This window comes from Podarcis muralis, chromosome 4 (genome assembly GCF_964188315.1).
Source record: "Podarcis muralis chromosome 4, rPodMur119.hap1.1, whole genome shotgun sequence".
NCBI classification, from domain to species: domain Eukaryota; kingdom Metazoa; phylum Chordata; class Lepidosauria; order Squamata; family Lacertidae; genus Podarcis; species Podarcis muralis.
Genome location: NC_135658.1, coordinates 50,990,135 through 51,004,073, shown reverse-complemented (window position 1 = coordinate 51,004,073; position 13,939 = coordinate 50,990,135). Strand labels below are relative to the sequence as shown.

General features: G+C 40.8%; 1 protein-coding gene across 3 annotated transcripts; it reads left to right on the top strand.

Annotated features, from left to right (window-relative positions):
• Positions 1–589: 589 nt before the first annotated feature.
• MRPL39 (mitochondrial ribosomal protein L39) lies at positions 590–12,624 on the top strand. 3 transcript variants are annotated; one of them, XM_028726957.2, is made up of 10 exons: positions 590–743; positions 2,186–2,392; positions 3,324–3,463; positions 4,366–4,465; positions 5,352–5,419; positions 7,782–7,894; positions 9,164–9,229; positions 10,208–10,361; positions 11,856–11,903; positions 12,499–12,624. In XM_028726957.2, exons 1-10 carry the CDS (start codon positions 695–697, stop codon positions 12,562–12,564), a joined length of 1,011 nt encoding a protein of 336 aa, XP_028582790.2. In that variant the 5' UTR covers positions 590–694; the 3' UTR covers positions 12,565–12,624. The 3 variants fall into 3 exon arrangements, with proteins under 3 accessions (XP_028582790.2, XP_028582792.2, XP_028582791.2); XM_028726958.2 differs by having other exon boundaries at positions 612–743; positions 2,201–2,392; XM_028726959.2 differs by lacking the exon at positions 9,164–9,229.
• Positions 12,625–13,939: the final 1,315 nt, after the last annotated feature.

The window sequence follows — 13,939 nt, the reverse complement described above, 5'->3', positions numbered from 1 at the left end:
CTTAGATCAGGCACCCCCAACCTTTGGCCCTCCAGATGTTTTGGACTACAGTTCCCATCACCACTGACCACTGGTCCTGTTAGCTAGGGATCATAGGAGTTGTAGGCTAAAACATCTGGAGGGCCACAGGTTGGGGATGCCCGACTTAGATGGTACCTGCCCATTTTGCCCTATAACTTTCTAGGGTTAGAGACATACTTTTTCTTTTTAAAGAAAGCTCAGCGTCAGTTTAGGGCACCTGAGGCATCCGCGGAAGCCTTTGCGGGTGCCAAGGCGCCTGGTTGGTGGTGATCACTGTATGAACAGAGAAAGGGTCCGTTTGCAACCCCTCCGTCTCCTGCCCAGTTTCCTTGCAGCAGCTGCACAGCGGACAGAAATAGGCATAGTAGCTCTGCCCATTGCTACACCTCTTGCATTTCTGCCTGTCCACCTGCAGCTGACAAAACGGGCTGAAAGAATCGCTCGAGCAGGCGAGAGAGGAGCAGGCGCCTCAGCCCGCTCCTTCCAAACGCATAGCCCACGAGGGGCCGTTTCCAGAAGCTGCGGGGGGAGGGGGGGGAGGGGGGGAGCCGTCACGAGCCGCGCTGGGAAAGAGAGGCGGAACCTTTGTTTCGCAGCCGCTGTTTTCCGGAAGGCGACGACTGTTGGTGCTCCGCTTGCGCCGGGCTTCGAGGGGCGAAGGATCCGCCTGGCGATGGCTTCTCTTTGGAGGAGCCGCGGACTGTGGCGAGGCTGCAGCCGGAGTGAGTGCGCCAGGGAATGGCTGGGTCAGGCTGGCGGGTGTGGGGAGAGAAATGTTGCCCCTTTCCATTCCCAAGTGATTTGCACGGTCCATTTCAGCACATGGGGAACTGCAGTGCTTTGCTTTCCCAAGTGAAGGAATGCTGGTTTCCCACTCACCCCTTTGCCCTTCGGAAGCATGATTTTTTTTTGCACGCTGGGGCCTGGTTGTATCTTTAATTTTTAAGCCAAATGAGGTAGGCGCCTCATGTATTCCAAGCTGAACCCTGAAGGTTCATAACGAGTTCAGAGGCTGTGAGCTTTGGATCCAGTTTTGCTCTTTGTGGGTAGCGCCGTGGTCCTTCCTCTTCCTCTCTCTCTCTCCAGAGATATTGCAGCTTGGTAAACCTTATGTTTTGCTAAGTTTCAATAGGACGAAAAGGAAGTCTGATTTGTGGTTAGGGCAGTGTGTGCTGCTGGGGTAGGGCACTTTTGTGGCGTGCTCTTGTGCAGTATGCAGAATCTTTGTGCTGTGAGCAGGGCCCATCCTTTTTGTATGGTATGAATAATTTGACTGGCATATATATTAGTGGACAGATAATAGCGGCACCCTAAACATTTACAGGGACACGCCTGCCTTTTTAAAAAATGCCTTTTGTTTTGTGTTAAAGTGGGAGGAGGAAAAACACTGTGATTATTCCATCCCACAACTTTTAAAGGGTTTGCCGTAACTCCTGCACCATTTTTTGGACTTTGAAATGTATTTTATGTATTTCTTCGAAAGAGCTCAAGCCGGTACATACTTCTCCTTTCCCAATTATGCTCACAACAGCCCTGTATGGTAGGTTAGGTTGGGCAGTGTGTCTTGCCCATGGTCACCAAGTGAGCTTCATGACGTGAGTGAGGATTCAAAACTAGTTCTCCTCAGTACTAGTTCAATACTATAACCACTACACCATGATGAAAATTTCCTCCCTTCCTTTAGTTACAGCAGTGAACATATTAATAGTAATTTCCTGTACAACACTGATAGCTCTCTCCCTAATGTAGCATGTGGTGATAAGGCTATTAAGCTGGATCAAGTTAGTTCTAGCTATGAAAATATGGATGTGTGGAAAGGCCCCTGAATACTGGCACAGCAGTATTGCTTTTAGATCCGACTTGTTGGTAAGGTCTAATAGGATTGTATATTTAAAGAACATGTTTGAACTTCTGAATATATGAAGTACTTTTTTCTTATGCTGATTATTCATTATAGATATTGATGGTGAGTAATGAACTTACCTAATAGTTTCAAAACTTGTCAAAATCTTGTTTACTGCAACATTTTTTGATAATATATAAATTATCTACTATTCCACTTAGATCCTTAGAGCTTGCTTCCAAGGAACTGTTTTGGCATGGGATTGTTTTGTTTACTAAAATGAAGCAATATGCTGTTTGATGAGACTTATTTTATTTTCAGGGCTTGTTTCAACAGCTCCCGCTCCTCAACTCTCAGTAGCTGAGATTGCTCAGATGCGCAGTGAGCTCTTCACAAAAGAGAAAGAGAGACAATTGTCACTTTATCCACGAATTGAGAAGATTGAAGTTAAATATGTTGGCAAACCTAATCCAGGCACTTTTTTAATAATGAACAAAGGGCTTTCCACTCCTTACACTTGTGCTATGCGTAAGTACTTGCAAATGGAGGGCTGTAGTTATGTCACCCTTAAGCCAAATGGCAAATCAAAACCACACTTTTTAAAAGACGGACAGTGCATCAGCTAATTTTATATGAAGAAGAATGTCCTTGTGATAAATGTTCCTTTTTTAAGTAAATCTAGTTCACTGTTCCAAAGGTAGTACAATCAGATCCATTACCCAGTTGCTCCTGTATCCAATTCAGAAATCTCTCCCTCCATAGGTTACTCCCACCCCTTTATATTTTATCATCTATTAATGGGGCCTAGCAACCTGGTATGTTGAGAGTAGAGGTCCCCCCCCCTTTCATGGGCCCCCATTCCTTTAGGAGTAACCTGCCAATGGAAGACAGAGCCACTCTTTCTGTCTCTCACTTTCAGGTGTTCAGTCTTTCTCTCCTGAATCCTATTCTTCCCTGCCCAACAGGTTGCTTGTGTGGGGAGGCAGACTGCTCTTCCAAGGACTTGAATGATCCCTTCCAGGTGGTTTTCAAAATTAGGCTGAGGTCCAGTGGTTTCCCACCCTTGTTAATCTCCAACATTGTTAGTTCCACCTTTCCCTGGCCATCAAAAGGATGCCTGCCTGATTTTTAATTTCACATCTATCAGGAATTCCTAACAAGCTAAGAAGGAGAAGTATGCTCCATCCATCCAATTTCTTTACAACATTCTACAAGATGATCTAAAAAAATAAATAGGCTGACTAGTTCCTCTCTTTTCTCTTCTGTTATCCCAAATGTTTTTGAGCTCTGATAGTGTCTGACAGTAAAGGCTGAGCAACAGCTGGTCCATGGAGAATGCCGCTGCTGCTCACTCTTTTTTAATTGATGGTTTATTGTCTGGCTGATTATTGTAAACAAAGTACAACTATACTATCACTATTATTTTGCTGTACTTTTTGTACTTTTTCTCCTTTCCTAGATTTAAGTGAATGGCACAGTAAAAGATCGGTACTTGCCCTTGTAGATGGACAAATCTGGGATATGTACAGGCCTTTGACTCACTCCTGTGAAATTCAGTTTCTTACTTTCAAAAGTGAGGATCCGGAGGAGGTGAACAAAGTATGTTTGTACCATTTTTCTTCAGTGTTTTCTTCCCTTTGAGTTGAAGCTTTTTTCGAATAAAACCTAAGTAAGAGAAGGATTTGAATCTTGTTTGTTGAATACAAGCACAAAGATGAGGGCAGAAAATAATTGCTACATAGTCATACATGGTTACTCTTTATGTATTATTCAAAATATTTGGCTTCCTGGTTTTCTTTTATATTTAAATCACACACTTCTGTAGTACATTTATATCTCTTTCCACATAACTGCATAAGCAATGCTCTTCTTGTTTATAGTAGAACAGTAAGAAATGCAGGCCAATAACGGTTGAATCCAGAATAGCTCTGTGAAATTCTATTTTACTCTGAAAGAGGAAGGCAGGGAAGGAAACTCCCCCAATTTCTCCTTTACCCTGTGTGTCCTGGAAAGCTCTCCAGAAAATTGTGAGACCCTCTATAATAGTGTGGGAAGCAGCTTGAGGAGACAGGAAAAAGGAGGAACCATTGAAGGTCGCTTTCTCCTTTTCCTCTATCAGAGAGTCTCTGTTGGATCTTGGTGCCTTCCAAAAATGGAAAGAATCTGGCCATTCCTCTAATGGGAAATCTGGATCCTACCATATAGCAAACAATTTCTAGAAAAATCTTGTACGTGTGGCTCTGCTCTAGAGGGCTTCATATCTTTCAACGATTACTAGTCCTACACAGTACATGAAAATGGAGGACAGCTCCATTCCTCACATTTCCACTTCTCTACCACAAGCAAACTTTATGTCAGAAGTGAGGTGGAGAGATATCCATTAATATTAGCAGCTGTCTTCTTGCATATTTTGAAACTTTTACACTTTGTTTTCACTTGAACTGAACTGGCATGGCATGATGTTAGAATAAATAAAGTTTGTTTGAAATCCTTTGTTGCAGGCCTATTGGCGCTCTTGTGCTATGATGCTGGGCTGTGTATTAGAACAGGCCTTTAAAGATGAATACCCTGTCACTCTTGTTAGAGCTCCGGAAGTGCCAGGTACATGTTTTGCTGTTGCAAACTTACTGTTCTTGAAAGTTGATCAATTGTATATTGGAACACATGTAGAAGGTTCTTTGATTAAAGGTCTGCTTAATTTATGCATTTCAAAAGCTTTGGTAATTTAGAGTAATTCTAATCTCGTATGAGTGGACTTCCCCATCCTCTCCTCAGCCCTGTAGTGGCCCCTTGCCCTGTGTGAGGAGATTTGGGGAAAGAGAAAACCTGTTTCGCAAATGGATCAAATAATTCTTATCTGTTTGCATCATTAATGGCCATTGCCATATCTTGTAGCAGACAATTCTGTAAGTTAGTTAAAAGTTGAATGGTGAAATACTACTTAGCTGTTTGGAATCTACTGTTAGTCAACTTCATGGATTCTCAGTGTAACTTACCTCTGATAAAAAATGTAGAAAATCGAAAAGGTCTGAGCAGATAAAAATGCTTTCACCTTTGCTGAAAAGAGAACAACATTGACACTGGGAGAACCTCTCTGAAAAAGGACTTCCAAAGATGAAGTGCAAGTGTAAACCCTTTTCTCCAGTCACCAGAAGGTGGTGAAACTCAGAGCAGGGTGTCAGAGGTTGACCTTAATACCCACCCAGGTTTTATTTATCTTTCCTGTAAAGAAAATGCCCCAACCCCTATAAATCATTGTGGTTGTTCTCCTCTTTTCCTACTCTAGTCTATCACTACCCATTTTAGATGGTGCAACCATAATCATACCCAATATTCCACATTGGCTGCACCATAAACATGTATAAGAGCATTCCGATACTGTAGGAAGCCCCATATGTTGGCTACCATTAGGATTGCAAAATAGGTTTAGTTCAGACTTAACTTCAAAAATTACTCATTTTCTTTTGGATCTTGACTTGCCATGCAGTGATATCGGGAGCTTTTTGCTACGATGTAATCTTGGACAGCAGGCTGGACGACTGGAAACCAACTTCTGTAAGTATGACGATTCCCTAGACATGTTCCAGTGTACTCTTTATTTGGGGGATATTTGGTTATTCAGTGTTACAAAATACAGGGGAAATTTTCACCAAACACAGATCTACTTGCCAGCAAATACTGTCCAATAGACATTGGCTAGGATCCTAAAGCTTGTATCCAACATTGCCTGTTCCAAAGCAGAAGAGAGTTCTGTTTGTGCATTGGGATTTCCCCTTCCTCTCCTTTCCTCTTCTTCATGCCCTTAAAATCTGCTCTGGAGGATTGTGGGACCCTCTGAAACAAATCTTGGGGACACATAGGATTCTTCAAGACGGAGGAGAGGAAGAGGTGAGAGGAAAGCTGCTTATGCATTGTTGGAGTCCACCCTGAGTTTGCTCCCACCAGAAAAGATGACTTTTGCCTATTTCCATCTTCCATCTCTTGTCTCTCATTCCCTGAAAATCTGTTCCAAACCTCCCACAGAAGGTTGCAGGGTGGAATAAGAAATAGGTGAAAAATGCTTATTTCTCTTCAGCGCATGGGATCTTTTATTGGATCTCAGTGCCATCCATGAATTCCAGAAGCTCTTCTGTTCACAGAAGTCTCCTGTAGATCCATTCAGGCTTGGAGTCACATCTTGGGGATATTTAGGTTGGCATTGGCAAAACTTTATTTAGGCTAGTCCTTTTCCAGCATACTTGTAATTGAGCAAAACCAGGCATCTGGAATTACTCAAGCATTTGTATTATATTGTGTAAGGCAGGGGTAGGCAACCTAAGGCCCGTGGGCCAGATGCGGCTCAATCGCCTTCTAAATCCAGTCTGTGGACGGTCCGGGAATCAGCGTGTTTTTACATGAGTAGAATGTGTCCTTTTATTTAAAATGCATCTCTGGGTTATTTGTGGGGCATAGGAATTCGTTCATTTTTTCTTCTTCTTCAAAATATAGTCCGGCCCACCGCATGGTCTGAGGGACGGTGGACAGGCCCACGGCTGAAAAAGGTTGCTGACCCCTGGTGTAAGGAAAGCAGTATATTGTGTACAGGAATATATAGGGTATACAAGGGTAGCAGTATATTGTGTACAGGGTATTGTGTATGTGCACGTACAGGAAGTGTGTGTATGTATATGTAAGGAAACACAAATGTACTGGTCGGATGCTAAACTGCAATCTTTCCCCAACCTCCAGGCAGTTTAGACCAGAAGTTTCATCATCTCTGGCCATTGAGCATAGAGGCTGGGACTGAGGGCAGTTGGAGTAAGCTGAGAAAGGCTGTTACCTTGTGATGAATAGGGAGGCTCACCTATTCCTGTTACTGCTGTGGTATTTTCTCTAATTAGTGATAACCCTGTGGATAGCTCAGTCAGTAGAGCATGAAATTTAAAATCTCAGGGTAGTGGGTTCAAGCCCCATGTTAGAAAGAAGATTCCTGCATTGCAGGGGGTTGGACCCAAGGATAACCCTTGTGGTCCCTTCCAATTCTATGCTTCTAAGCATTAAAAGAAATTGATTTTTAGACCATTTTTGCACACAGCTAAATAAATGCGGCAACGAAAAGGCCTCCAGATAAAGATCAAAATAGCTATGCCTCATTTTGTAGTGTGCACAGTAAAAATGATTCTCTAGAAATGATTCCTCCCCTTTTATTTGTATTCGTTTCAACAGTGAAAATGAGAATTAATTAACTACAAATTAGTCTTGATAAACTGAGATTGACCTTCCCATGCAAGAGCTTGTATAATAGAGAAGGTCTATTACAGAGCTTACTGAACTGTCGTGTCACAACACGTTTGTGTCGGCTGCAGTGTGTAGGTGTGTCGTGCGAACGCTCCCCACGCTCCTCCCGGGGCTCGAAAGGGGTTAGTTTAACCTCCGGTTTGCTAGTAAAACTGAATTACCATGTCGCGAAATGATGCATATCTAAAAAGCATGTCACCAACATGAAGAGTTTGGAAAGCTCTGGTCTATTATTTAATCCGTAAATGCAGTTTCAGGCTGGTTCCAGAGTAACTACTATTTGCCTTATGTGGAAGTAAAGTAGTGAGAGCACTTTTCATGGGTGGCTGTAAAACCAAAGAAGCTAAATAATTTTACAGTCTATGGGGTGGGGTGGGGGAATGAAACATTACAACAAGGAAAAATCACCGGGAACAGTTAATATTTACTATCTGTTGTCCATATATTGCATCGTCTTGTCTTACTCCAAGGCTGAGCATAGGCAAGACTTATCCCAATTGGTTTGGCCTTGGAAAATCCACTGGAGGGTGAGGGCTAACCCTTACATGGCATGGATTTCAGTCATCTGAGCTAATTTTCATTCTGTATTTTCTTGTCTTGTTGATCTGTGTATACATACATTTTTTTCTTCTTTTCCAAGGAAAGTCTCCATTCTCTTACAAAAGACGTTAACAAGCTAATTCATAAAGACCTTCCGTTTGAAATGCTGGATGTTGATGCAAAAGTGGCACTTGAAATTTTTCAGCATAACAAGTCAGTATTACCATATTATGTTTAATAGCACATGTTTTTTAAAAGCAGGCCACCCGTATCTTCTGCTGAAATTGTGTATTGTATTTCACGAGATAAGTTTTATATGTAATTTAAGTGAGTTTTAAAGCTGGTCCAATTGGTTACATTAAACGATTGCAGTGGTACCTCGGTTTACGAACTTAATCCGTTCCGGAAGTACGTTCTTAAACTGAAACCGTTCTTAAACCGAGGCATGCTTTCCCTAATGAGGCCTTCCACCGCCAGTGCCCTTCCACCGTTTGGATTCTGTTCTTTGACCGAGGTAAAGTTCTCAAACCGGGACACTACTTCTGGTTTTGTGGAGTTCGTAAATTGAATTGTTCGTAAACAGGACTGTACAGTGGTACTTCGGGTTAAGTACTTAATTCGTTCCGGAGGTTCGTTCTTAACCTGAAACTGTTCTTAACCTGAAGCACCACTTTAGCTAATGGGGCCTCCCGCTGCCGCTGCGCCACCGGAGCACGATTTCTGTTCTCATCCTGAAGCAAAGTTCTTTACCCGAGGTAATATTTCTGGGTTGGCAGAGTCTGTAATCTGAAGCGTATGTAACCTGAAGCATATGTAACCCGAGGTACCACTGTAATGTTAATTTTCAGTTACTAAGGTACTGACCTGAAGTTTTTCATCATTTTTGCCACTAGATGGCACTACAGTCTGTTGCTGGTAATTAAAGGAATGTGGAACAACTCAGGTCAACCAAGCAGCCATATATGCCATGCATATCTGTGAGAGAGCTTACATATGTAACTTATTTTTTTGCTGTGTAGTAGATAGTCTAAATTAATCTACTACAAAGAGTGTTAATGAATATAAGTAAAGGGAGATGTGTTGTCTAAGAGAAACAATGTGCTTAAGCCTGAACGTATAGGTATCTATAATGCCTAAATATATATTATATAATATTATATATAATATATATTGTGGAGCTTGTAATGTATCTGAGTTAACTCCACTGTCACTGTTTGTTGTGGATTTGAGTAGTTAACAGAAGGAAGCCGTCTTCTACTGCTTACCTAGGACTGGCAGACTGTAAGAAAGATGCTCTTTTGGCAATTCCTTGAGAAGAACTCCTCGGAAAGAGGGCGGTTGAACCTAGTAGTTAGAAAGGAAAATATAAGGTTATGAATATGCAAAGAAGTGTGGCATAATGTGTATTCTTCCAGTTTGGTTATGATCTTCCACTTTATGCCTTGTGATGTTGAGTTATGAGCCTCTTTTCTGGTTCTGTAGGTACAAAAGGGAGTTAATTGAACAGCAAGCTTCACAGAACTCTGAAAGAATAGTAAAATTGCACAGGTGAGCAAAATCCTGTTTGCTTTTGTTTCATAACTAGGATTATATATATATAGAGAGAGCGCGCGCGCTTGCACGCTAGGATTCCTTGTAACCGTGAGCTACCTGTCATCAAGTCACAAAAATGATTTGAACTTTCCCAGATACAATGAAGGTACCAATAGGCAACTTGTTTAACAGCTTTCAGTCGTATTCTAGTCATGGAGTGAGACTCTGTGGGGATATTTTACATTGAAGAGCAGCATAGAAATGAATCACATTTTAAATGTGTTTGTATGTAATACAGTGGTACCTCGGGTTAAGAACTTAATTTGTTCTGGAGGCCCGTTCTTAATCTGAAACTGTTCTTAAGCTGAGGTACCACTTTAGCTAATGGGGCCTCCCGCTGCCGCTGCACGATTTCCTTTCTCATCCTGAGGCAAAGTTCTTAACCCGAGGTACTATTTCTGGGTTAGCGGAGTCTGTAACCTGAAGCATCTGTAACCCAAGGTACCACTGTATTCAGTACTTGTGAGTTGGATCTAGAGTTCCAAGAGCAAAGTTCTGCTTACAGGATAGGGAGCTCTCGGGCTTTGACTTTTTCTGCCTAGAATGTTCAAAATGCCTTAAACTGACTTTTAAAAATCAAACTGCTACATGTCAGTTGTCCTATTTACTAGATTCCATAGGCTAGGTTTATTATGGTGTTACCACAATAATCTGGTACCTTCCCTTTTGGGGTCCTAAACGATGCATCTCCTCTGTCAATGCAGGTGACACAAATAATAGCACATATACTTCTTAGTTCCTCCCATAAACAGCTTCACCTATAAACAACATCAGGTTTTCTAAAATAACAGTTCTGAAATCTACTGACTATTGGTGCATCGCATTGGCAGGGCTTTTGTTTTGCAGTAAATGAGACAAATGTTTTTTGGGGGGGAAATACACTTAAAAAAAATTTAAAGTTATTAATCTTTCTTTGTTTTTGCTTTCAATCAGGTTAGGCGACTTTGTAGACATTAGTGAAGGCCCGCAGATTCCCAGAACCAGCCTATGTCACCAGTATGAGGTGACAGCTGCTCATAATGTTCCAAGTGCTGAGTCTGAGCTTATGCGGAGATTCCAGGGTCTCTCTGTTCCAATTTTCTTAAAGGTAAGTCATCAATTTGCTTATAGATATTTGTGATTGAAGTAAGGAACATAAAAGATGCTTGTTATGTGGATGTGTTTGTCTTACTTTTTTCAGGGCTTCAGTATAAGGTGCGTTAGTAGCTTCAGTTATCCCGTTAGACATGAGATATAGCACTTTTAGTTCCAATGTGTAGTTCCACTACTCTTTTTCGTAGAATAAGTCGAAACCCATTCATTAGAAACCTGTAAATTATAAATGGCACAAAGAGGAGGAAACCAAAAATTGTTATACAGCAGTCATAGAAGTGCTGTTTCCCTCCCACTGTTGTGGAAATACAAATCTCACCATCCCTGATTTTTGGCTGTGCTGGCTGGGGCTGATGGAAGTCCAACAACATTGGAGCATCCTGCCCCCATTAAATGGCTTGATTTTTTGAGTTTTGTCATAGGGAGCCTTCTTATGTTAATTACATTTCTTTTTAATTTAATTGTTAGGTTTTTGTTCTTTTTTTTAAGGGAAAGGCTGGGTGCAAATGTTATTTAATTAATTAAAGAACAGCTTGAATCACTTTCAGTATATAAATATAAATTTGATGTAGAAGACCATCTGTTCCTTTTAATGAAGAATAAAAAGCAGCACAGCCTCTTTAAGGTTCCTAACCTAGATGCCCTCTGTAGCAGATTTTGGGTGGGGGGTGGGCAGGGAGGGTATGAGCAGAGAAGAAGGGGAAGTCCTGTCACACAATTGAAATTCCGTTTATGTGATGTTGGATGCTTCCCTAAAGGGGTCTGTTCCCCACTTCCCCCAACCAGACTATTTAATACTATTTGTTGGTTGTCCATTTGCAACAGTAGTTAGATCTTTCATGTATATCGTAGAGAACAAGCTTGTTAAAGATGATAAACAGCTTGTGTGTGTTGGATCAGTGCTCCCTTGGCAGTTTTTGTCAAGAGCTGAAAGAAATCTCTCTGTACATACTTAAATAAATTTGTTACAAGCATGTGCTTGCATTTAGGAATCATTTTATGTCCACACAAGTTGTTTCTATTTATTTGGGGTTTTAAAAAACTCAGTTTACAAAGTCGCTTACAAGAAAGGCAGCATGATGCAGTTGATACAGATATTTGGAAAAAAAATTGATACTCTTATTCTGGCACTTAAAGTTAACTTGTTGCTTACTTTCCTTTTTTACATTATATTTTACTAATAAACGAAATAAACCAAACACATACGGTATAAAGAAATACTGTTACATTTTAAGTTTTATCTTGCTAAATCATACTGGCGAGAGCCATTGAAATCAGTGGGCTTAATTTAGTCATGGCTAACTCGTCCACTGATTACAATGGGCTAGCTAAGAGTATGACTAAGTTGGATAAAACCCTCTTGAGTAGTTATTGTGAAACTGTAGTGACGGACGTTCTTGTCAGAGTAGTTGTTGTCATAGGCCATTAAAGTAGACATGGTAAGACATCTGTCTGGCTATATACTTGACTGCACCCTTTCACATTCCAGCTTCATCACACAATATGGCACAGATTGCGGGAAAGGTCTCGAAACCTAGTAAGTCTAGTTGCATTATTATTATTATTATTATTATTATTATTATTATTATTATTATTATTTGAATTGTTGACATGCTGTCTTTGGGTATTTAATGTTTTATTTCTTATAGGGCTATGGATCAAATGTATACAAAAATGCAAATTTTAAATTATCAGTTTTACATGATCCATATTAGCCCATCTGTTGAAAGTTTTGCTGCTTATTTGTACAACTTCAAAAAGTATGGGAACTTTGCTTTGCAATCCCAATTTGCATATGTAACTAAAACAGAACTGTAATTTCCTCCATTATGGTATGTATTAATAGAACAGTTTTCAGTGAGAAAGTGTTAATGCCTTAAGATGGAGGAAATTAGCATTTCCCAGGGGAGGTAAAAGCTATGCTGTGTCTTTGCCATTCATACATCAGATACAACAGTTTTGTTGAGAAATCTCCATGTTGAGAAAAGAGTGGCTGCTAATAGACAGGTTGTTTAATATGAGCGCAGTGTTTCTTCACTTGCTCTAAATGAAGGAGCAAGAATGACTTGGAGCTGGTGCAAGTAGCATCTGAGAATATATGCTTCCAGTAAATTATTTACTGTGTTTTGCAGATCAGTGAAGACAAAATGAAAGAAGCAAAAGATGAAAATGAAATCTCAAATACTGAATCGGCCTAAGTCTTTCTAATTTGCATATGGGTAAAACCTGTCAACATTAAATTGTGTTTTCTTTGTAAAGTACCATTTCATTATTCAATCAATCCCCCAAAGAGGACTTCTGACCATAGGTTTTCATGGACTCGGACAAAAAAAGCATTTGTTGGCCCTTGCTCCTACTTCATCAAATCAGAATTAAGGTGTAAACATAAATGAAAGTTTTACGGATGGGAAAGTTCACTGGATAGCTGAGTTGGTTAGAGCACGGTGCTGGTAATGCCATGGTTGCAAGTTCAGTCTCCATATAGGATAGCTGCATATTTCTGCATGGTAGGAGGTTGGACTTGATGATCCTCATAGTCCCTTCCAACTCTACAGTTTTATAAGTCTATGTGCTGGCACACCTGCAAGCTTCCACTAAATTATGCCAACAGGATTGCTGCAATAGGAATTGGGAAAGTTGGTTTCAAATCCAGTTAGATAATGATGTCCCCTCTCATCTATAATGTCTGTCCATAGCCTGTAGTCTGAGCACATTTTACAGTTGATATGTACTGGGTTATGTATGTATTTTATAATAATAATAATAATAATAATAATAATAATAATAATAATAATAATAATAATTTTATTTATACCCCGCCCTCCCCAGCCAGAGCCGGGCTGAGGGCGGCTAACACCAATAAAATCACAGTAAAAACATAATAGGGGAAAACAAAACAAAAACAATTTAAAATACAGGTTAAAATGCAATTTAAAATGCAACCTCAATTTAAAAGTAGCCGATAAATCAAGATCATAAGGGGAGGGAAACATAAGCTCTGTCTTGCAGGCCCTGCGGAAAGACGGGCCCTAGTCTCTTGTGACAGAGCGTTCCACCAAGTCGGGGCCAGTACTGAAAAGGCCCTGGCCCTAGTTGAGACCAATCTAACCACTTTGCGACCTGGGACCTCCAAAATGTTGTCATTTGTGGACCTTAAGGTCCTTTGTGGGGCATATAAGAAGAGGCGGTCCCGTAGGTACGTGGGTCCTAGGCCGCATAGGGCTTTAAAGGTCAAAACCAGCACCTTAAACCTGACCCTGTACTCCACTGGGAGCCAGTGCAGTTGGTTACCATGGGATATGAAGCCCTGAAGCATCACCACCAAATGAGGGCTACAAGAGTGTCATTAAACCATACATTCTCTGGTGTGGTAACCTGGTGACTTAAAATTCTGCATCAGGAATTGTGTTGCATGAGTTCAAATTCAGTTCATGGTAGATGTTGCTGCTACAGTGCTGCCACGGTGGATGTGTTCTCTACAAGTCAATTAAACATACGCATGTTACAGTGTTTTAAATAAACCTGAAGGACACATTCAGATCCAACCGGATCTTAGTCAAAGAAATGATAAGA

Bases quoted from the DNA above. Each gene is read 5' to 3' on its own strand.
- MRPL39 (XM_028726957.2), top strand. From the start codon at position 695: ATGGCTTCTCTTTGGAGGAGCCGCGGACTGTGGCGAGGCTGCAGCCGG. The intron at 7,895-9,163 runs GTCAGTATTACC...CTGGTTCTGTAG, and splicing joins GAAATTTTTCAGCATAACAA to GTACAAAAGGGAGTTAATTG. The intron at 9,230-10,207 runs GTGAGCAAAATC...GCTTTCAATCAG, and splicing joins AGAATAGTAAAATTGCACAG to GTTAGGCGACTTTGTAGACA.